Below are 24,229 nucleotides of genomic sequence, written 5' to 3' on the forward strand. Positions count from 1 at the left end.
TTACAGGCCCGATACCAAAGACTATCAGACCTCTTTGGCAGCAACTTTAACAAAAGGGAAAACAACATCCAAATTTCCAACCACAGACTGGGTACTGTTTTTTCTGAAAAAGGAATGCGCTTCAGGCAAAAAGCACAAGATTATTCTAAGATTTGTAAGTTGGAAAATAATAAATAGAAAGAGGAGCTCACTGATTTTATTTATAAACAAACTCACAAATTAATCTCTGTAAAGAATAAAAATACACCAAAGAAAAATACAGTAGTAGCAAGTAGAGCTGAACTACAGAAGTAAGATCCCATCTTCTTTTATTGACTACCTAGACTCCAACAGGTCCAATAACCTTCTCCAGAAAATCCAGTATTTTCCACAAAGGCAAACCTACCAGGTACAGATTACAAAACCTTTTAAGCCTACTATTATTAAATTACTAACTACGTTTGCCCTTATATAGACACAACATGTATATACCATTTGAATATTTAAGGAGGTTGAACAATTTCTCAAAACAATGCTTGATTAACTTTCCTGCCTTCCTTTCAGCAGACATGAGCTCTTATTTTCAGTGCTTTAGGGCAGAGTGCATTCAAGCAGCAACACACAGATCTCTAATGTGAAATTTGTCATGTAAACTAAACAAGCCTACATTCTATTAAATCACGTGTGTGCCAAATACTGAAGTAATGGGGTTTTCTGCTAATATTTATGTTTCAACACAATTTTTAATGCACTGTCATACAGTGAAGGAGTCACAGTGCAGTTCTATAAGGCTCAACTCAACAACTGAAAGCAGCTGTGTCTGAACTACAGATTATCCATAATACTTAAACCCCTTAAAACCTACCCAGACACACAAATATGAACACAGATTCCGCTCAAAACAATGGTATGATACTCTACATCAAAGGGTTTTTTCCACAGATCATAGCTCCTGCATAACCACATGAAAATTTTAATGCATCTAAGTGAGGGGGAAACTTCTGACAGGCAAGAATTTCTTCTGGGGAAGAAATGTCTTAAATTAGGTCTGCCTCCGAAAGAACAACAGTCTGAGCTACCATAGAGCTAATCTGTCTTTCCTGAGCTTTGTCAACCGCCTTACTACTTGAGTGAAGGAGTAAGAAGAGACTATAGGAACTCTGCTTTCTGTCAGTGATGGATGGGACAGAGACAAGAAGCCTCATGCTTAACTCAAGTAAATCGTAACTCCCCACTTCATCCCAACCTGAAAACATTTGCAGAGGACACAGCACTGAGACTCAGTTCATGTATTATTTTACACTAGCTTTGACTGTCAGATGCAAAATTGCTGAGAATCAGTGGCAACAACCCATTTAACATGCACCAAGTAGAACCTTGCTTCTTTATGTAAATGCAAATGGTACAACTACGCTTGCTTTCAGATCAGGAGGAATTTTGTATTCAACTGACTCAGACAGTAGAAATAACAATTTGGCACCTACAGCAACTAAATCAGCAGCTGTTGATTGCCCTGAGGATACAAAGCTCCTGTGGGGTTTAATCCTATTTGGATCCCAAGATTTACTCAGTTTGTATCCCATGGAAAAGGGAACAGGGTGAGTGCTGAACCTAAACTTATGGTCAGACCAACATTCATAGTACAAACAAAGGCTGTTGTTGCCTGCACTCTTTTGCTCTTATTCTCTGTTCCAAAAAGATGTCCAAGACCCTACCCTTACTGCAAGAAGGATCTTCTCTGGTATGTTCCAATTATCTGCTATGGAACTCAATTTTTGGAATGGTACTAATAATACGGCTTAAACTTCTGTGGTAACCATACAATCTCTTCATAGTCTAAAACTAGAACAGTCATTAAATAGAATGTGTACAACTTCCCTTCCCACAGGCAGGGTAAGCTTTTGTCCGAACAGGCTGACCTCTGCGGGGAATATGAAACAATAAATTCAACACCATCCTCCTATGAGATGTTGATACCTAGAAATCATCATTAAAAACTAGGGCTCCCAGTTTTTTAGAAGGATCTGATGAGGCACAGTATCCACTCTGATATTCTCGCTGACACCATGTAGTAGATATATTTGGCTTTATCAAAATCAAGAAGTGAGATGAAGACTCAGAGTAAAGTGGTATGTTCATTGATGAGGGGTTAACACATTTTAAAAAGTGTAAATTGTTTTAATAAGGAATTTGAAAGATTTTATTGTATAAACAGTCTTTCCCACTAAGTACAATTTCAAGCTCTGTCTAGCTTTCTTAATTAAACAAATCCTTACCAAGGTAGCAACAACACAATGGCTAGTTTTATTTCGTATAAACTAATCTATGTACAACACAGACCAGCTTTTAAAAATTGGAATTGCTTTTCAGAAAGAGAAAGGCTGACTAAGTCTGCATTTTCAAAACTTCCTTGCACCTTTTGCAAGAAATATCCAGTGTCCTGTGATGGCATGTCTAACAGTTACACCAATGAACACTCCTTTGTCATTGAACCCCAAAACTGCAACTTCAGAACTGGGAAGCGTTTATTTCGAAAAGCACCTCTCTCTCATATAACTGTAGGCCATAAGCAAACATCTAGGGTGGAAAGGATTGATCTGATGTAATTAGCAAGACGCAAGGAAGAGTAATTTTTCCATTATAACTATCTTCAGGAAGGTAGTAGCTTGTTGATTTGCCATGCTTTCATTGCACACACACACATGTACACACACTTGTTCTCTCTCACACGTGCACAATATATGAAAAGTATTAAGTGTTTCAGTTGAGACTCTTCTACATTGAGGCTAAATAGCAACTCTAGAATAAGGAAAAATATGTATATATTCAAGTATTTTCTAATTATTTTCCTGCTGCACTCAGTATATATTTGATTAATTTTGAAATATTTTTCTACTACTGTCCAGCTCTCAGCTTCTCTTGTAGTCAGGGGATTTTAACTCATGAATTTAAGGCTGCTTTTCATCAGACACCTGTATGCCTCTTCCAAGCACAAAAGACAACAGCAAAAGAAAGTCAGGAACACTAGTAATATCACGATGGAAACAAAACTAACTAGAAGATAAAATAAAAATTGTAATAATTTTAAAACAAAGGTTTTAGCGAGTTTAAAGTTCTGATAAAGAACAGTAACACAGAACGGCTCAGGATCACAAAATCGAAACAGGTAACTCACCTTCCAGGAGGAATCCCTCTCTTCGTAAGATCTATTCGTACTTTCTCTCCCACATGTCTATAAACCTCTACAATGGCTAGTATGGCAGCATCTCTCACCTGTGAACACAGAGTTTAAGTTGTTAATTTCAGGGTTACAGAAACCAAGACAACGTTTGCTGACAACCCACTAATCTTCGCGTTTCTATTGACCTGCATGCCAGCTCATTTCACAGAACCGTTGAAAGAAACAGTGAGGATGGAAGGGAAAGGAAATACAACTGTTAGTTCAAGATGGTATTTGTTCCAAGGTAGAGAATCTCCAGATGGTAAATGAAAAATCCTAGAAATAACAGCTCTAGAGGGAATTTCTGGGATTGACATAAGAATAATATTTGTGGAAAAAATGTGGTTTATTTAGGACTCTGTCACAGTAGGCAATGCTTCCAAAAGTTAGTCCCTGCACTCAGTCTTGACACTTCATCTTGCTTTCATCTGTTTCTACATGGAGCGAGGCCCTTCTGGAAAACTAAGGACCTGACTGCCCACAAGAACGGGCCAACGGGATCAGCAATTTCTTTATTTCCTTCCACAGGAATTATGTGGCATCACATAAGCACAAGAAAGGGAGTAAGAGAAGACAGGGGAAGGGGAAAGAACAGTTGAAGGAAGGCGATGGAGTGCGTCTTTAAAAAATTTAAACCATAGTCATCACAATAAAAACTGCCAAAAATGCATATTAGTAAATGCCATTATTCTCTATAAAGAATTACTGGAATGACTTTAGTATTGTTCTTTGTAACAGTTCAAACTAAACCCACAATTGCTCTATCAAGATATGAACTACATCTTTACGAATCATCAACAAACAAGACAAATTCCTCACAGATTTTCTCTAGAATAGAACAATGCTACGCTATACAGAGGAGACAGGGAATTGGCTGCACCCAGAAAATAAGCATAAACACCCATCCTGTTTATTTGCCCATCTTCTACCAACGCTACCTTCTTCCTTACTGTATTCTTAGTCTTTTCTCTCGGACACATCTTTAGATAAATCAAGAGAGATCTTACCCATTTCCATTTTAAGGTTTTCTGAAGTTCAGATGTCGCCATTATGAACAACATCTTGATTTTCACTGCAGATATTTTTGCTTAATTAACTGATTTTAACTACAGTCCTTGCATGTGATCAAATGCCATTTGGGTTCCATTTAGGAAATTATTACCTGTACTGCACATGACAACATTATCTTTAGTAAATTTGGCAGACTGTTACAGGTCTCATGTAGGAGCTCCTTCTGAGGGCAATTCTTCCTGTCAATATATATATTTTTTTTCCTTTTCTTTCAACGTGCTCTATAAGAAACAACTACGTTCAGTAGTGACTAGGTTCAACCTCTGAAGACAAAACTAAAGGGGTCAGTATATCACAACACTGCTACCTTTGCAACTTCATCTTCCAATGGATGGACTGATTCAGAAGAAAACTGGTTTATTGTTTCTCATGGTAGAAAATAATGATCTGTTGTACACAAGCAAGCCTGTCGGCTTTTCTTAAATGCCTACATTTATTTTGCTTTTATTCCTCTGTCAAAGTATAGTTGTTGAAGCACCAGTAAGTAGTTAAATCCTTACCTGACTATTTGAGTCACCAAATGCTGTACACAGATGTGGTACCAACTTGCTGAGGATTAATGGTTGTGCACCATAACTAAAAAAAAAAAAAAAGTTATTTTTTTTCCCCAGAAAAAACAGAAAATACTTTATGCAGAAGTGAACTTTTAGCTTAGCATTGATAAAATACAAACTTACATCAAACAAGCTCTCTCCCTCTTACTAGTCCTTTGTCTACTTTTAAATAAGACAAAAATACTATACCTTTAGTCTTTTCTTTCAGAAAGCTCACAAGTTAAGTTGTTTGATTTTTCCCATTTATTAATTTAATCGAATCAGACTTCCTAAAGTATTAGTTTCAGAGAAAAATGACACTCAGAAGAAGGACAGAACCATTATGTCTCCATAGAAACAAAAAGCTTACATGTTTAAGGTAGCAATAAGACACAAACATACTCCTTCTCGGGATCGGTAATTCTTGTGTTTAAAACCAACAGCAAGGCGTTCCCAAATGTACTATAAAAAGAGAAATAATTGTCTTTGATTACCAGGAGCACAATACAATGTAATTCTATCCATGTTTTATAATTACATTCATAACATTTGCAAAAAAACAACAGACAAGAGGTCCACTGGAAAAGTAAAGGCACTTCTCTGATAAAATTAAGTTATGAAATGCACAGTATGGAACAGAACACATATTATTCCTATGCCAAAAACAGTTTCTAAAAAACATCCTTCAGAAGTCTAGCTGAGTATTTTTATTGAGAAACAGCTCTTAACAACATACAGAATTGTTACAGTTAACGCACACACACCAAACATTAACATTACAACTACTGACTCAAGCAGAAGTTGCTATATTCTTTTTGCTTCGTATTCTGCTTCCCTGCCAAAATTTCCTCTCACCCATTTTAGCTCGACATTATCCATACCCCTGCTGTCCACTTCTCTCCTGCTTTTGCTTTAAATTTATTCCTTCATTTTTCAATTATTTCTTGCCCATTCATTCTAATTCCTTTGCTTCCATTTTTGTGCTGCTTTCGTTTCTCCTTTTGTGCTGGCGCCGCTTCCTGTAGTACGATTCCCCGGCTCACTAAACCCTCACTCACCTTCTTGCGCACTCGTTTTTCATTGCCTGCCTTTAGCCTTCCCCTCCTCACTTTATCTTTTTACCTTTCCATCTCCTTGCCGTTCTCTAGCTGTACGTTACGGTGTAAAAAGCCTAAAGACGGAGCCGACGAGCCTTGGGATCCTCCGGGGTGTTCCGCAGCAGATGCCCGGGCTCCAAGGGGAACTCGCCCAGCTGCAGCGCTGCCATGACAGCCCCCCAGCCAGCACCCGCGGGAGCGTTGCCTAGTGATGCTGCACACTGCCAGGAGCACATTTTGCAGCCTGGGCACCACCCTCATGCCCACCCTCGAAGCAGTGCAATTGTAAGGTATAAAGATTCCATACAAATCAGCTAAAATGTGTCCAAAAAAAAAAAAAACCAACCAAAAACCCTACCCTCACACACAGCTACTGATCCAACAGAGCAGGGAATACTGCATCCTCTTTATTAATGAGGTGGCACGCTTCACAGCAGACATAAAATTTTCCAATTAGAGCCTTGCTTGATCATTTTGTCCCATCTGTGGTTTCTTGTTTGTTTGTTTTATACTTCATTACATTCAGAAAAAAACAAACCTTAAACAAGCAGGATGTGGCTTGCCAAAACTGCACAGCTTAACAACAAAGAACAGGATTTTACAGGAGGAAACATCCTTCCAATTAACCCATTGTGCTGGACAAACGTGGAAAAAAAAAAAAAGGAAATCTCCTTGCTAGGTGCACAAAAATACAGGTAGAAAGGTAAATGTAGAGTACTGAAACAAACAAAGCAGACTGAAGAGAAATTTAGTCTTTGACTAAATTAACCCTACTTTAAGAACTGAATTCTTCTAAACAGAGAAATTAAAATGGTTGCTTAGAAATTTCAGCTCTCGTGACTTGCTAGCAACAGTTGGTGTCAACCACCCTTTGTCCCATTCATGCATTTATATGTTCTTATTTTTATGCTTTCCTGCCCATAACCAGCTACATCTAGTTCTCATTCATTAAAAACAAACAAACAAAAAACAAAAAAAACCCCTCAAACACATTTAAAACAAGAAAAGGGAATTGACAATAGGACAAATTAAATATTATTCAACAACACACTGAACAAACAAAATGAGTCGATTGGAAAGAAACTTACAGGACTTATCCCCAAAAAATTATTCCACCCAGCTCTTCCAAAGGGATGTTTCTCTGTAGGAAAGGGAGCCTAAAACTCTGTATTTCAGTGTTGGAGGCACAGGAAGGACTTCTCTGATTTGGTCCCTGCTGCAAGGATGATTGATGCTTTTCATCCAAATTTTTAATGATACATAAGCTGTTCTGAGAGCAGACAACTGAAGCCAGGTTTCTCCCACTCTAGAGGAGTTACCAGGAGAGCCATACTTTCTCTTACTTACACACACTGTTCCTTGGACCCCATGAACCTTGCATTCTTTCTGACACTGCGAGTAAGCTTCAAAGGAGATGGAAGCTTCCTTCCATCACCTCAGTGTACAGCCTAACAACTCATCAGTAACTGAAAGATGGACCAGTCATCTAAAACTCTTTCATGATGAGGGCCTAGCACGAAGCAACTATCCCCATATTCTTTATCAGCAATTGTTCAAATGAAGGTGTCTCCAAGACGCTCTGCTGTGCACTTATCCAAATGCCATTACTGCAGAGGTAGGTGTACTTTCAGGTCTACGTGCCAGGTACTTGGGAGCATCTTGGGCACAGGAACACGGCATTCATGAACTACTTGCACTTAAGGATGAAAAAATGCTGCAATGTCTCTTTGTTAATGAATACGATCAAAACTAGATCTCATGAAAAGATAAAGGCATGTCTTTGTGGATGACACTACTAGACTTTGATGCCTAAACACCAGTCAGATCTGTGACCAAATCATGTGAGAAAATGCCTCATGTTGGAAGGGAGATAAATCTATTGCTAGAGTTGCCTAACATGCTACCTATTTTTCCTATCAGTCAAACAAAGCAATTGAGAACAATTTTCTCACTGCAGATCAAGTCTGCAAAATTTTATTCCCTGTGCACTAACACTCAAACCCGTATCTATGAATAAACAAAGCCAGGAATTAGTATGTCAAAGAACCTCATTTTCATTCACAAAAAATAAGATGTTCCCTATTAACTTCTGCACTTAGAAAGATTTTCTTCAGAAATTAAAAACTCAAATAGTAAGTCCCTACTGATAACCAGGGTCCCCAGAGTTCCAAATATCATTACTCAAACAACATCACAGAATCACAGAATGGTTTGGGTTGGAAGGGACCTTAAAGATCATCTAGTTCCAACCCCCGTGCCACGGGCAGGGACACCTTCCACTAGACCACGTTGCTTAAAGCCCCATCCAACCTGGCCTTGAACACTGCCAGGGAGGGGGCATTCACAGCTCCTCTGGGCAACCTGTTCCAGTGTCTCACCACCCTCACAGTCAAGAATTTCGTCCTAATATCTCATCTAAATCTCCCCTCTTTCAGTTTAAAACCATTCCCCCTTGTCCTATCACTACTTGCCCTTGTAAAAAGCCCCTCTCCCGCTTTCCTGTAGCCCCTTCAGGTACTGGAAGGTGCTAGAAGGTCTCCCCAGAGCCTTCTCTTCTCCAGGCTGAACAGCCCCAACTCTCTCAGCCTGTCTTCACAGGAGAGGTGCTCCAGCCCTCTGAGCATCTTCGTGGCCTCCTCTGGACTCGTTCCAACAGTTCCATGTCCTTCTGATGTTGGGGGCCCTAGGGCTGGATGCAGTACTCCAGGTGGGGTCAATATATATAATATATATATAATCCTACATTTTTCAGACTCACAGAGTAGAAATATAAGATTTAGCACTTGGAAGACACGTAATGCTAAGAACTGTAAAAAGGTTTGCTTAACTCGAACTTCAACCTAAGACAACAAGTCAGAGGGCAACTTATCCCCACCTCAGTTTGTCATATATCTAGAAAGTCAGATTTTCTAAGTTAGAACGCACCATCTCAACTGCAGGACTACTCCTACGTGTTCAAGTACAAAGCTAATTTTAAAATAAATTCAGAGATAAACATACTTATTTTAAATATATTATATACTTATATTAAATATACTTATTTATTCCCATTATGCAAACTCAAACCCAGGAGGATGTTTCAAACATGCTTTAATTAACAAAGTCCTGCCACATGACATGAAAACGTCTACTCAGAATTTAGCTACGATATGCAAAAACTGCAGAATTGCACTGTGCCAGATTTTTATCTTTAGCTGAACAATGCATCAGTGTCAGACCATTAAGAATATGTTTAACGTTTACACCATTAACAGTCCCTGTAACTTTATGACATATTCAAAGTCAAGATCATGCATAAGTCATAAGCTCACTGGAGGCCTGAATTTGAATCTACATTAAGTAATCATACCATGGGTGGTGCTGCTTCGTCCATCAACTTCAATATAAGATTCTGTGCTTGCTCTCGAACTTGGTCTTTGGCATCTCCCATACGATCTATCAAAGGCAGGAGAACTACAGGAAAAATAAAGAAAAAAAAAAGATTAAACGCTCAATGAAGATTTTTCTAATACCTAAGGATATTTCCTGAAACAGATTTAAGATACATCTCATTAAAAAAAAAAAAAAAAAGCTGATTTTCAGTTGGTCAAAATATTTTACAGTCTCAAATGTATTTCTGAGTGTGTTACAAGACTAACAACAAATACACTGAACTGAAATTGAAGAAAATATCTGCCAACAGGCTAAAAAGAAAGAAAGCTTCCCATCTTAAAAACTGTGTGAATGACTTCAATTTAATCTTCAAAAAGTATACCAGTAGCTTCTGAATGTCTGGCTTTTCTGAAAAATAATGCTAGGCCTCGTCAGTGGGAAAGAATGGAGATAGGAAAAAAAGGACTACTTTAAAATCAGTGGGATTTTGCTCTTTAATTACAAAAATTTTAGAAGTTTTAAATCCTCCTATTCACACAGTGCATCTTCTGGAAACTCAGCCTTACTTCAGTAGAAGTATTGGTAAAAGTTACTATTTTAAAGCAAGCGTACTCAAATAATATTTAACTAAAAATGCACGATAGCTGATGATTTCACATCCTAAAAATCAGAACTCACTCAAAATGAAAGGACTTGCCAATTCTTTTTGCTTGCTTATGCAGACAGAAGTTTATAATTACATCTGATAAACAAATGAACGTTACTATATTCAGGAAAGTCACCTGAACGGATGCTTAGGTCAGCAGTGGGCAAGACACCCTGCTTTACTGGTTCCCAGGCCTCCATCTGAGGCCTACACACAGGCTTTGTGACTCTTCCCCCCCAGTGCTTTCGGTACCAGTTCTTCAAAACGAGGGGTGACGACACCGACCATGCCACCTTCCTTTGGAAGTACAACTGACATGGAATTGGTGGAGATGTCATCTCCCACGGGACAGTGCTTTTAAAGTTAGTATAAGCACGCAAAACATCACCTAGCAAAAGCAGTGTCACACGCTAACAGTAACATCTACCTGTCAACAGCTCAACCTTCTGCATTAACTTTTGTTCCTGATCTAATCCACAGTTTTCTAAGAGCTCTAAGTATCAGTCACGTAACCCAGGTGGCACTTACTCAACACAGACCACCACACCCACCCAGCCCATCCTTCTGCTCCTGCCCTCCAGTTAAGCTGGGGCTAAGTTTGCAATTACCATGCCATTTATTCCAAACTTCTAAAACTAGCATGATGTTTACCTTGAGTCTTCTGGAGACTTGCTCATGTTCCAACAAAAAAAAAAGATACAGTAACAGCTAAAATCAGCTTTTGCTGTGTTTGGTGTTACAACTCTGATCACCTGAGAGTATTGTACAGTTGCTGCCTGATCTCTCTCAGCTGCTGACTGCTATAAAATTAATTTCCCTATTCTACTCACAGAAGAAATAACTGTATCGTCCTATTTTTTAAAAGGGAGATCTGAAAGAAATTTAACAACACTTAATGATTTTACAGTAATAACTAAACAATAGTGTTGACAGCAAAAGAAAGGGAACAGGATCAGTAACTCAGGAGGTTTCCTCAGTCCTCTGTTCCTACAATAAAACCAGCAGCCATTTCTGTACCGTGATTATTACTGGACAAACACACTGCTGAAGTTTGAATTTCCCCTCCTGCTGTATCTGAACACTTTCTGATTGTCCTAATCTGAAAATTTAATTCTACTGGCTCTGGATATTCCACTGACATCTTTAGCTATCATTATCAAGTTTTTGCCTTTTTCATCTATCTTCTCTTCCCCTTCTCCTCTGAATAAATTATTACAGCTACCTTCATTTCACAGTTTGAAGAGAAGGGTTTGGGGTTTTTTTTTTTTGTCCTGGTTTGGTTTTTTTGTTGTTGTTTTGTTGGTGTGGGGTGGGTTTTTTGTTTTGTTTTGGTTGGGGTTTTTTTGTTTTGTGGATTTTTTTTTCCATTTTGTGAAAACAGAAGAAACATCCAGAACTCAGAAGTGAATTTTGGGAGTATGCAGCTGACCTCTCCCCTAAATTTCCAATCACTCGTATACTTACTGATTATATTTTTCTTCCCAACAGTGTTTTTCATTACTATTTTCAGCACTTCTAAACTGACCTTCCGTTGCTGGTGAGGTCTGCTACGTTAACCTGACTGTTGGGCAGCTGAAGGCAACTCTTGCTTTCCATGGAGGGCAACAAACACAGCCACTGAGAAGCTGTTCCAGCGGAGCGAAACACAGCGAGTGCCAGTCCTGCGGGAACACGGCTCCTTTGTGACTAATTAGCACGCCGAGTCTGTTGACGGAGCTGCAGATACCAGGGCTCCGCTCAAATCACCAAGGCAAGCACAGAGAACAGCTACTAGAAGCTGCTGAACAGAGCTGAGGTCATCGAGTTAAACTCAGCTATGACACAGCCTGCAGACTTCAGAGTTCAGCTACTGAACACACCAGCCTTTGTCACCCGCGGAGCCCTGACAGAGGGACAGCCTGCTGTGGGAGCTGTTAAAGGGCCCAAATGTCTTCAGGCTTGACTTTCATTCCCCTAAATCTCAAGTCTGTGTTAAGACCCCATATAATGCATGATATATTCTGTTTGCAGAAGACAAATGAAATTAGGCTGTTGAACGCTGGCAACAGCTGGTTTTCAGTTTGGTAGTTCATCTTTTCTGTCAGAATAAGTTCCAACAGGAAATTATTTGAAGTTAGTTGCCTATTGCTGAAGTTTCAGAACGTTCAACCAGAAGGGGATCTCCACCAAACATATTTCAATTTTAATTCCTAATGCTTTCATCACTTTTTCTCCAAATGTTAGATACGTCTGGGGAGAGCTATAAGTGAAAAATAGCTGAACTGGGTTAGCTGTCCTTTCTATGAATGACTGGGAAACACATCTCCCTACCTAAAAATTCTGACAACATTTGAGACACTCAGGTCCATCCCAGCATCCTGTTTTTCTGATCACCTTTCCCCCCCCGCCCCTACTCCAAGCCTCCTGGCCTCTCCTTGCTCCTTTCCAATCCTGCCTAGCCAAAATCACAGAGCACAAGAAACTTCGTGAGTTCTCGTAAGAAACCTCACCTAAGCCCAAAGCAGCAACTACAGCTGAGCATCAGAGATCACGGTACAAAACAGGCTTTTGCCCTACATCAGGATAAGCCAGTGCTGTCATTAGAAAGCAGCAGCTTTGCCCACTCACTATGCCAACTACTGCTTCCCCCTCACAGCCCATACCACCTCTTGTACCAGTATTCATCTGTTTACACGGTGAACTGAGGACATACTCAGACATTCAAGATGATACACACATGTCACTCAAAGGCATGAGCCAAGAGGTGTGCTGCAACTGAGCCAACAGGAACAGCCTGTGGAGGCCTTGGCACCTTAGGAAGTATCTCCTGGGTGTTTGTGCACAAAGATTTTATAAAAAGATTTTTACCTTGGCCAGCTTTAGGCAGGTTTCTATCCCCACCAGGAACAGCTGAAGTCATAATTGCAGTACAAGGGCAGCCTTTACCAAAAATCAAGTCTCTGCTTTGGAAGATTAGAGCAGTACTACTTCCCAAAGAATGGAGGACCAGAAAATACATCACTAAGAAAAATGTTTTTTTCCCCCCCCAACTTCACTCCAAATACAACTGAACAATCATTTTGGCTGATACTTTTCCTTTAACTTTTATATGCTTTCTCACCAGGCTTATCAAATTAGCATCCTTCTTTATGCTACAGTGCAAATATACGCATTTGGTCGTTTGCAGCATCAGTCTACAAACTAAACAATCGCAAATAGATGTTGGAGTTAAAAGAACGGTGAGGAAGGAACAGTGGGACCATGCATGAAGGCAGTATTCAAAGTGGTAGTCTCCTGACAAGTTACCCAGTGAAGTATATAATTTGTCACATTCAGTACGGATTCATGCATTCCTACTGTTTTATATTAACCTTATCCATCTTCTGTTGCCTAGTTTCTGTAATTATTTCAAAGGGGTTTTGGAAAACCTAGTAACATATGACAACTTTCTTCCTTTTATTTTTTTCTCCTGATATGCAGAGAAGCATTACACTAAATTTAGGAGACACTGATTCCCTTTGCAGTTGCTGGTTATTTTTTGCAAAGCCAAGAAGTTGTATATCCCATTCAATTTGCCTTTTTGCCACATTTTAGCATATTGTCAAAGTTTCCTATCACTATCAGCCACTCCTGCGTTTTTCCTGTTACGATTTCTACACTGTTATACCATGATTTACACGTTTTGATTACTGATGAAAACCTAGAAGTGTTAGCAAAAATATTCTACAGCACACATTAATTCTACCAGATCTACCTCAAACTGACCTGCTATTTACATCTGAGCTGCTATTTATGCCTTTTTCCTTTCCAATTGCAGAATAGTTATCTTTCTATTATATCGCTAACCGAGCTTATTATCCCATCAGTTCCTTTCCATTATTTGTCTTCCTTCTCTTGGCTCAGTAAACCTAAAAAATTTTCATTTATATAAATTCACATGATTTTACCACCACTAGTTGGACAGTAGATGCAAGAGTTGCAGCCAAAATCAGCCTGCAGCGCCAGACTACAGCCGTGAGAAATTAAATATTTATTACCTCTGCAGGGACTGATGATGATAAACAAGTAAATCACAGAAGTCAGTGCCTAGAATGGCACCCAATGTGTTTTTAAAAATCCTGAGCAGCTTAACTGTTGACCCCTTGCGGCAAAGAATGCCATGGGAGCACAAACAATTTCTTTTTGTTAAACTTTAACAAGAGTTCCTTCTGTTATGACACAAATATGGAGCTTTTCGGTTTGTATTATCACTCACAGCTCCCTCTCTATTCCTTCTCTCTTGACCACTTATACTGCTCTTTTTAAGTGCCCATTTTACATATATCCTCTCACGCCTACCCATTTCTGTGAACCAACTTTAGATAGCCCGTGCCTGCTCTACTGCAAAGACTCACAAAAAAAGCATGAAGCAAATAAGAATCATCATTCAAAAAAAGAAATATCATCAGTGTTGGCAAAAATTCTATTACTAAAAATCTTAACTTCTTGTCTTAGACATTAAAAGAAAAGGCTTTGAGGAGAGAAGCAGATTAAACCTAGGCAGCAATACCTTCCTAGTTCTCTCAGAAACCTTGCCAGCTCAGGCAACAGCATTAAACAGCTGCCATTAGAAAGGAGGGAGGGAAAAAGCTGCCTCTGCAATTAGAGCAGTCTCTGTTCTTCGGGTAAGATGCGTGGGAGAGAAAGGAATCAGGGCTGCAGTGACAGACCCACATGGCCACAGGCTACTTCTAAGCAAAGAATCATCAGCAGGCTCTCAGAGAGGGCCTCACTGCTCCCCTCCTGATACTCCTCTCTTCCCTCCTCAACATAAAGTCCAGTCCACAGTAAGTTTAATCAAAAGCCACATCAGACATTAATGTGCTGCTTTGGGTCTCTCCAGGAGCCAATTAAGAAAAGCATTAATGGGATTAATGAGATATACTCTTCATCACCAGTAGTGGACAGAAAAAAACAAACGCTTTTTTTTATATGATGCATCCATGAATCTATCAGGGTCTTGGTCTCAGGGACAGGAGAAAAGAGCCTGCAAGTCCAAAGAGTTTCAAGACGTCTATTAGACCAGCAAGAAAACTAGAAGGTAGAGAACAAATGTTCACGTCATCTTCTGAAACTTTTTAGCTCTAGGCTAGGTTTTTAGAGAGCTAGTATTAATTAGAACGAAACAGAAACCAAGGAAGGCCAGGATTTCTCTACTCTTATTTAATGGCACTGCATTTCTAGGTGTCATAGTGAAGTGTCCACAGACAGCAAACAGATGGTACTCTAAATCACAGCCTACCACTCAAGCATGGATCACTTCAGGTAACATTCATTCCCACTACTAATAAATTCCAGTGCTAGCCAGCCAGGACATAAGGAGCTTTAAAGGGCTGCACAGATTTTTATTTATTTTTTTCCTAAAGCTTTAGGGAATCTGTCACCAAGATGAAAAAAGTTGCAGGTTATATCAGCTATGACAATTAGCTATGATCATAAACTATAGAGGAAACAAAAGAAAATTTAAGAATTTTCTGAGATGTTGCAGGGAGATCATATTTTTGTTAAATTTTAAAATATAGAAGCAATTCAAAACATCTATACTGGAGAAAAAAATACAAATAATGGACTCTCTTCTAAAAGCCTTTACTAAAAAAAATGTCTGAAATATTCAGCATGTTATCGTTTAAGAAAATCCTACAACAGAAATCTAGCATAGCTTTTCCTGAGGTCAATAAGCAGTAAAATGAAGGCAATGTCAGAAAAAACACCTGACTTGCATTCAGATGCAACAAGGTTATCTTTGAGACACAACTTCTCTCACAAAAATACAAAAGCTCGCTTTACATTATCTAAGCAATTAAATTTCTTGAATTATTTGATTTCATTTCAAAGTTTTCTCTAATGTCTGAGGTTGGCCGTACTTTAAGCAAAGACACAGGCCAGATGATCTTGAAGGTCCCGTCCAAATTATTCCAGGTTTTATGTTTAGGTGTTCTGCAAGCATTTGTAATTTGAAATCCTACAGTAGATTGTGCCATTAGTCTCAACATTTAAATGAGATTAATAAAAGCAAAAAATAAGAATAAAAATCAGTCAGTCCCTAAAACCTGAAGATCGAATATTTTTCTACATGCTATATATCATGGCAGCTCATGCTGAAACAGTTCTTGGTTTTCATGGTGAAATGCTTTCATGGAAAAAAATGAAAAGCATGGAAAGCATTTCTCCATACATCATTAAAACCACTTACTGAAGAGCCCCATATTGAACTTCACATTTAAGTCTTTTCCATGCAAAAATTTCAATCATTAAGCAGGAGAAAAAGCAAAAATTAAGAACTTGGGTGTCACTTATCTAAATGCAGTCTTACTCAAACAAATATTTCCTAATTCTTGTACCAAATGCTTTTAATCCAAATTCACTCAAAAAATTAATGCACATTGCAAGTCCTTATAACTGCTTTAAAAGAAATCAGACAACATACTTGCATGCTTAATTATAACAACAAATTTGAAAAAGCATTTAAGTTATTCTGAAGAGTCTAATTTAAAGGTTCTTCCATCACTTCCAGAAGCCACCTGGGAAAGAATTTAAACACTTCAAATTGGTTTCACATCTTAGTATACACCACTACAACTATCTTCCAAAATTATTTTTGCACACTGGCTTCTTTTTACAGTAAGAAGAATTTGAAGCCGCTATTACACACATTTATATATGTGGGTTTTGTGTGTAAAATGTGTATGTTTATTCAGACTTATACATATATACACATATATAAATGTAACATGTGTATCTGTGGCCTTTTTTAAGTGTCAAATATCTTTAATTTGCACATAACGTTTTGCAACAGGTTGTAAAGTTGTATGCAAAAGTGAATGAGAATATAATTATATCATAGACTAATGGACAGTTCAATACACGCAGAAAAATATGTAATGATATAAGACCACATTAAAACTGAAACAGATTCCATATACCTTTGTTATACTTTTTCTTTTCCCATTCCTTTGACAATAACAAGAGGGCAAAATAACATTCACTCCTTTTAGAAAACGAAACTACATGTATGAGTAGAAACTCTTCCCAGAGACACTATCATCCAGTCACATTTGCCCATAATTCTAATATTATCTTTTATTTCTGATATATATTTTAATAATTAATGCCATCACCTGGGAAAAGATACTGTGACATGGTAATTATGTACTCTTATGTAATCTTTTAATCACAGAACAAGCAGTAGTTTTAAATACTGAAAGATGTAACACTCAAACACTCCTTAATCTGCTTTGTTTTTTCCCAGAATATAGCCACGTAGTCTTATGAACTAACACATACCCCTGATATTTTTTGCTTGCAAAGTATTTTCAAGCATCTTCACAGGAAATACTAAAAAAGAGATCCCAAATTTGAGTGTCCAAGTTCCCAGAACACTGATGCCAGCTGCAGAGAGCGTGCAATGTGGTTAATCATAAAAGGACAACCCCTTGGAATAAAGTTACAGCAACATTAGATTGTTGCCTAGGAAACTGAATTAAGTCTCTTATCAGGCATTATACTTCAATACAAAAATCACTAACATGCTCTTCAGAATATTGGAAAGCATCTGTCCTACAGGCATTGTATTGATTTTGCCCAAATCTAATTTATGGCATATGTGTAGGCTGTAAAGGTGGAAATAGTAATAAAGCATTTGTGTTTTTTACTTCTTAGCAAAAAGCCTGTCATGCTTATGGGTGTGAATATTCAGTCCCATTACTTATTTTTCTCTGCACTTAAATAAATCTATCCCCATCATAACTGAACAGGAAATTAAACAGAGGAAAAAAAAATGTTTTGCCATGTTATAGCTGGGTAATATGCTATTATACTTCCATCATGTACTGAGTTCTGAATCATGAATAAAAATATCTCAGAGCCACCAAAATATAACACTCCTTATTAAGACAAAAATACATTTAAGGTTCCAGGTATTTTATTACAAAATACAGCTATAAAAGTGAAACTTCACCTAGGAAATAGGATTCATTGTATTTTAAAAAAAGCAGAAAACAGAGTAGGTAGGTATTTTACATATACATCTTCCTTCGCTATATTCATGATGCAATCCTGATCTTCAGTGAGAATGCAAGTATCTACAATAACTTACTGCAATACATGAGAAAGTTAACTATATTTTTAATATTTCAAAGTAATAATGAAATTGCCTGGAAAAGTTCTATTATGCTTGTCTGCAAAAAATAATATACTCACATTTGTTTGACCAAATCAGAAGAAAGTAAATGCCTACCATATAAAATACTACTAAGACTTCCTGTGCAGCTATAACAACCTCATTACTTAGTTGAAGTATTTTCCTTCCAGATTTCGCAACATTTTCAGGCTTGATACCATGGTCTTTATTTTCTCCTCATATCACCTGTATGAATTGTGAATTTGCAACACATGATTACCTACCTCGTTAACTATGCTCATATCAAACAATGTCTTTTAAATACCTCCAGGGTTGGTGACCCAACCATTTCCTTGGGCAGCCTGTTCCAATGCTTGACAACACTTTCAGTGAAGAAAATTTTCCTAATATCCAATCTGTGGTGCTTAGGGACACAGTTTACTGGTGGACTTGGCAGTGGTAGGTTAACGGTTGGACTGGATGATTTTACACGTTTGATGTTACACATGTTTGATGGTCACCCAGTGCAAGTACTCTTCTTTTTTTTTTTAAGCATAAATGCTACTGAGTACTGAAATTTACATCTTTAATTTGCTCATAATCTCAAACTACTCAAATACTGGGACAAAAAAATAGTGTTTTCAAACTATTCTCAAATAGTTCACACTTAAAAAATGAAAAAGGTTTTTCAGCCTTTAATAAAGTTGCTGTAATTTTAAGTTCTACACACCACTAAGATATAAATCAAAACAGAGTAACACTGACGCCTAGCACTGCTTGTAGCTACAAACGGAGACTATTCAGAAATCAATATTCTGCATAGCACAATACGCCTCCAGTTCCCTTACACTGCTCCAATACAAAACTAACCAGCCAAAGAAAAACCCTCTGCAACAAAATAGATTTAAATTCTGCACCACTTTACTGCAGTTCTGAAATATGCTTCCAAGGAATTTAGTTAGTAACTTGTCATAAAATATACTTTGTATTCCTAAACTTTCAAATTTTGCTAATTTCTTAACTCTTAAATACAAAAGTAGACACGCAAAGAAGAGGAAGCTTAACACTTTGACAGACAATTTGAGATAGCTGGGGATGTAGGAACAAGATGCAAGCTAATTCACACAAAGTTTTGAAAAGGACGTTAAGGTAGAAGCTTCTGTTAAAAATAGCCAGTGATATAACACCACTGTTAATGCCCCAGTATCACTATCTCTTTTCAAGGACAGCAGCAAAATGAGTTGAGCAGTGTAGTTTGCTCGTACCTCCCAGAACGATTGTTTCATGCTCAGGCACGCGTAGATCTATTAATTTGAAATTCATTCGAGTAAACATTTCACACAAGAATAACAGTACTTTTTTTCATCCCATAAAAAGTTTAGACTACTAAAAGCTACAGTCCAGTTATCTAACAGGAGGTGGATCACGTAGTCCTCTGAGACCACAGGCTTCAGCAGACATAAGGCTCTAATTAAAGTGATCTGCAAATAAAACCTTCAATCTTTAACACAAGTTAAAGGTAACACTTATGTTCCAATGTAATTTTTAGATTACTGTCTTGGGGAGTGGTAAGCAACTATATAGCATGAAACTAATTACTGAAAAGATATTCCTGGAACCTTTAAAAAAATCCCAACCACCACTTAGAAATCAATGATTGCATGACAAGTGAATATTTACAAGTTAATATAAAATTATTTAAATTCTAACAACAGTAACGAGATGCCTACTAAAATATTATAATTAGCTCAGAAAGCTTTCAACATGTTCCACTTCAGCTGCTGGGGAGGAAAAGCATCTTTTACTTTTTGGTGGTAAGAAAAAGAAAGTTGTATTTCACTTACCAGTTCCTATGTAGGGTTTAAAGCGTCCTGATAGTCTGTCGACAAAGGCACCTAAAACGTCTAATCCCAGTAATGCTACCTGTTGAAACAAAAGCATTAGATATACAAAACAGATCACTAAATAATTCTCTAGAATATATTTTAAAGAAATTAGACATATATATGCAAGCATGCTGAAAGACTGTATCTTAACCTAGAGATAAATTACAGTTCTAAACAGAGAGCTGATAATTCCTTGTAAAGCTTTCATTAAGACAAAATTATCAGAATATGTTTGGAATGGATCAAGTATATTTACATATACCAGAGCAGTTCAGATTTTTCAGTACTTGTCTTAAAATAGAAAGAAAATAAATATTAGAAACCCAATGTTTTAGTATTTTCAACTACAAATTATTAAAATTCAAATTAATAATTATGAGGACTAAGGAGTTAGAAGCAGCTCTTTTTTTTCTCTCTGGATCATGTATTAGGATCATGTATTAGTTCCATCCTTCACTTTCTTTAAAAGATGATTTTAGAGGTCTAACCTAATATTAACTGAAAATCAAAATTCCTTTGAAACAGGTACCAGTAAGGCTTTAGGCCTCACCTCCCTCCTCTATCAGTTCTAAGCTGCTGAAAGAAACAAAACAGAATGCCTTAACTACAACAAAAAAACACACACAAAAAAAAGGGCAGGGGGTGTGGGGGTGTACAGTTACCAGAGTCAGAACAAGCAAACAGCTCAAAACGCAAAACTACCTAAGCCCCCAAACATACAGACTGGAAAAAAACCCACATGGTTTAAACGGTTTCCCAGATGCTAAAAGCTTACTTCAGTCTGGCTACTGAGCTCATCCACAAAGGTCATTACATCCTCTTCCAAACTCCCAAAAGAAAACAACTGAAAGAAGATAATACTGGCTTCCCCAGCAGTCAGACCACCCCGTTTGCCCACCTGCTTGTTAAGCTAGGGAAGTTTTATTCTTCTTCATCTGATCTTGTTAACAAAAAAAAAAAAAAAAAATCAGAAAAAAACAAAGGAAGTTCAAAACACTACTGGGATTCTGAGGAAATTCCCATCTATGAACAGAAACTAGATGAGAGGACAATACCCACTAATATAGAAACAAAAACGATCAGTTAAACTAAACTATTTTAACAAGTCAGGATACTTTTGTTCGCCCTTAACTATCCTGCACAGTTCCAATAATTCATTCTTAATTTCCTATAATAGTTCATTATGAACACCCGAACCTGCATTTTCACATCTTGTAGTTAACTCAGTTTGCTGCCCACGAAGGTGCAAGTGCCAAAGGAAGAACCTCCTGAAGCTTGGGCATTCATAACAGGTTTTCCTCCTCTTTATTTTCTAGTAAGACAGGTACTGCAATTTTTTTTCCCTACGAAGACATGAGCAGAATTACTCCCCTCTATTAGCTATTTATTTTCCTAAAACTTGGAACCACATTTTCTTGGACAACTCTGTTTCCTTAAGATCCTTATCTGTCACAATCGTCCACACTAGACAACAGGCCAAAATAATTTGACTGGAGATCAATGTGAATACACATGGCCCACGCATAAAGGATCACGTGAGCCTTGTTTCCACGGAAAACTAGACAAATAAGGTCCCTGTAAAATCTAGGATCTGAAGCAACCGCACAAATAAGCAGATTTTAATAAATTCAGTATTAGTACAATAGATCTTTTAAATGGGAGGTACAAAAGTAAGTTCCAAGTTAGTACAACTTACACAATTTTGTTACACACTAAAACAGAATAACAAATGTAAGTCGATGGCATCACTGGCTTAAATTAATATATTGCCAACAAGTGACTGCATCTACGGCTTAGGATGAGAAAATGGAATACTCTAACTGACAACTTACTTAGACAAAAAAATATGTCAGCTTTTAGGGTAACATCAAGGCTTCCCAAAAGCTCATTCCTTTAATGTTCTTTTCCAGATTGTCAAACTATATGAGGCCTGAGACAAAATCTTAATCTAAAAAGTGATGCCCGAAAGAAATAAGAAATTCATTCTGGATCTACATTGTTTTCCTGTGCTGCTGTTTCCTGACCACAAGCCCCACCTTAGACTTGTCTTCCAGTGGCAACTTTTAAGATACCTTTCCCGTGCAAGTATTTTGGGGCCTATTAATGCACAAACCGCAGCCTTTCCTTCTGTAAAGGTACTTACAGAGAGTCTCTCTCTTCTCTGCACATTTGATTGTCTTTCTAAAATCTCTCCTGAAGACTTCTACCATTCTGAACAACAGCAGCTCAGAGATTTAAAAAAGTAAAGCACGCCTGGCTGGGTTTTTATTACAGATCTACTCTTTAGTAATCCCAAAGAAGAGTTCTGAGTAAGATGGGGAGTATTTCTTGATTAATTCTTCCAGTGCTTAGCCTCGAGGGTTTGGAGAGGTTTTTTGTGGGATTTTTTTGCCTTTTTTTTGGTTGATTGTTTTAGGGGGGGTGGGGGGGCAGGATTGTTTGTTTTTAAAGTCTCACCTGGGTAAAACCAGTGGCCATATGGAACATTTGAACCTCCATATACCTAAGGGTCAGAGGCTTGATAACTACCACAGAAATGGCTATTCATCCTACCATGACTGTTATTGCCAAAGAATCTGATCACTTGCATCTCATTTGTGTAAGAGTATTTTATTTTGATCAAGAGCACCCACTGAGATAATACCTGCATATTCCGTATTTTTCTGTCCCTCCCTGTGAATGGATAAAGTTTAATCATCTTTTATGATGCAAGTCACATTTATCTTGATTAACCACTCAAGTAGCTGTCAATATGGTGTTGGCTCTTTGTAACTGTCTATCAAAGATTTGCTTAATGAATGCAGTAGGGGTTCTACTTTAATAGTTAGTGTACAAAAGCCACTTCAGTAAACACTATCAACTTAAATATCGTGATGAGTAGTTTTGTCTCATGATGTCCTTACTGTATGAAAATACACAGTTCGGACTGCATGGAATGAAATAAAGCCTTCAAAAGTTACCTTTCTAAGTCAGAGTAAGATAGGAGACTAACCCTGGCCTTCAGAAATGCAAAAGTAGCAAACACTGCTGTGAAATTCTCATCTTTTGAACAGCTACTAAACAAGAACCTTTACAGATAAGAGGGAAGGGAACAGGTTACTGCGGTCTTCAAGGAGCAATCCTCTACCTACAACAGAATGGTCATTCTTTAGCTCATACGAAGTCCTCTGTGGTCTGCAACTTTGAAAAGGTAACAGGTATGAAATGTCATTATACCTGCAGAGTGAGAAAGTATGATGTGACCTCAGGCTGGACGTAATGGGAAACTGCTCTAGCTACAAAATTGGCTCTCATTCCACATTTCAGAACAAGTCAGCTGAAGCATACCACTACAGAGTATACCAAATAAACTACCTCTTACTGTGTTTGTAAATTGGTCTTAACGTTTCTCTGCTTTGATACACAACGTTCTGAGTTTCAGCATCTCCTGGTAGGTAGCATCTGTGTGGTGTTCAAGCAGCCCTTTGGAAGGAGTCCTTAACAATTGATATGGGGTCACATGAGCAGCATTCAAAAATAAAAAAATATCACAAGTCAAGGCAGAACAGATCTGCAAGAAAAAGGTTCCAAGCTCTCAGACACTGTGTGGGACCATGCACCGACACAGGCTCTCCACGATCAACAGAAAAACCCCTCACCAGCATCACGTCTCTTTCCCCACAAGCTTCAATGAGGGATGTATTTCTTCTGGGATTAACATCATTGGATCTGTTTCTTACTCTGCATTCATTAAGCCTTTTGCCTGCTGCCCAGAAAGAGCCTTTGTATGCTGAGACCAATTCATCAGCTCACTATTGTTTGATGCATTTAAACACTGCTTTTGAGGTTCACAGTGGAAAAGAAATTTAGGCTTATTTGAACTGCAGTTGGTTAGTTGTTGAGCTCCTCTTTAATAAGCCAGTGTTCAGGACCGTCCTTGACTTCTCAGATCACAACAAAATTGCCAACCCAACTGAGAAATAATTTTCCTGTTCTGGAAAGGACCAGACTCTTTAGTGAAATCAAGATGTTCCAACCAAAATGTGATTATTAATTGAGCCAGTGATTAGGAATTGAGCCTATTTCTTGCTCTGCAGTGTGTTCCTTTTCCAGCTCTCCTTCTACATACTCTTTCCAGCCCTGCCACTGCTCTTCTGTGGGCAACTTCCAGGCACCTAAGCCTTTGCTAGGAAAAGAAATACTGTTCTTCAAACCATACCTGGTTAACCATGCATGCTTACTAGCATTTTCTCTGTGATTCTGTAATTTCCCATCCCTGTGGGGGACACCTGGGGGCAGGACACTGCCA

At 38.0% G+C, this 24,229-nt stretch overlaps 1 protein-coding gene across 14 annotated transcripts in view; it reads right to left on the reverse strand.

Annotated features, from left to right (window-relative positions):
• The window catches only part of CLASP2 (cytoplasmic linker associated protein 2), a 145,769-nt gene that overhangs the window by 111,707 nt on the left and 9,833 nt on the right, over positions 1–24,229 (reverse strand). For all 14 annotated transcript variants that reach the window (XM_068404633.1, XM_068404629.1, XM_068404625.1 and 11 more), the window contains exons 2-6: positions 19,900–19,978; positions 9,250–9,353; positions 5,174–5,265; positions 4,771–4,846; positions 3,155–3,252 (exon numbers count right to left, since the gene is read on the reverse strand). In XM_068404633.1, the coding sequence (XP_068260734.1) occupies positions 3,155–3,252; positions 4,771–4,846; positions 5,174–5,265; positions 9,250–9,353; positions 19,900–19,978 (449 nt within the window). The remainder of the gene's footprint in view (positions 1–3,154; positions 3,253–4,770; positions 4,847–5,173; positions 5,266–9,249; positions 9,354–19,899; positions 19,979–24,229) is intronic.

This window comes from Nyctibius grandis, chromosome 7 (genome assembly GCF_013368605.1).
Source record: "Nyctibius grandis isolate bNycGra1 chromosome 7, bNycGra1.pri, whole genome shotgun sequence".
Classification (NCBI taxonomy): domain Eukaryota; kingdom Metazoa; phylum Chordata; class Aves; order Nyctibiiformes; family Nyctibiidae; genus Nyctibius; species Nyctibius grandis.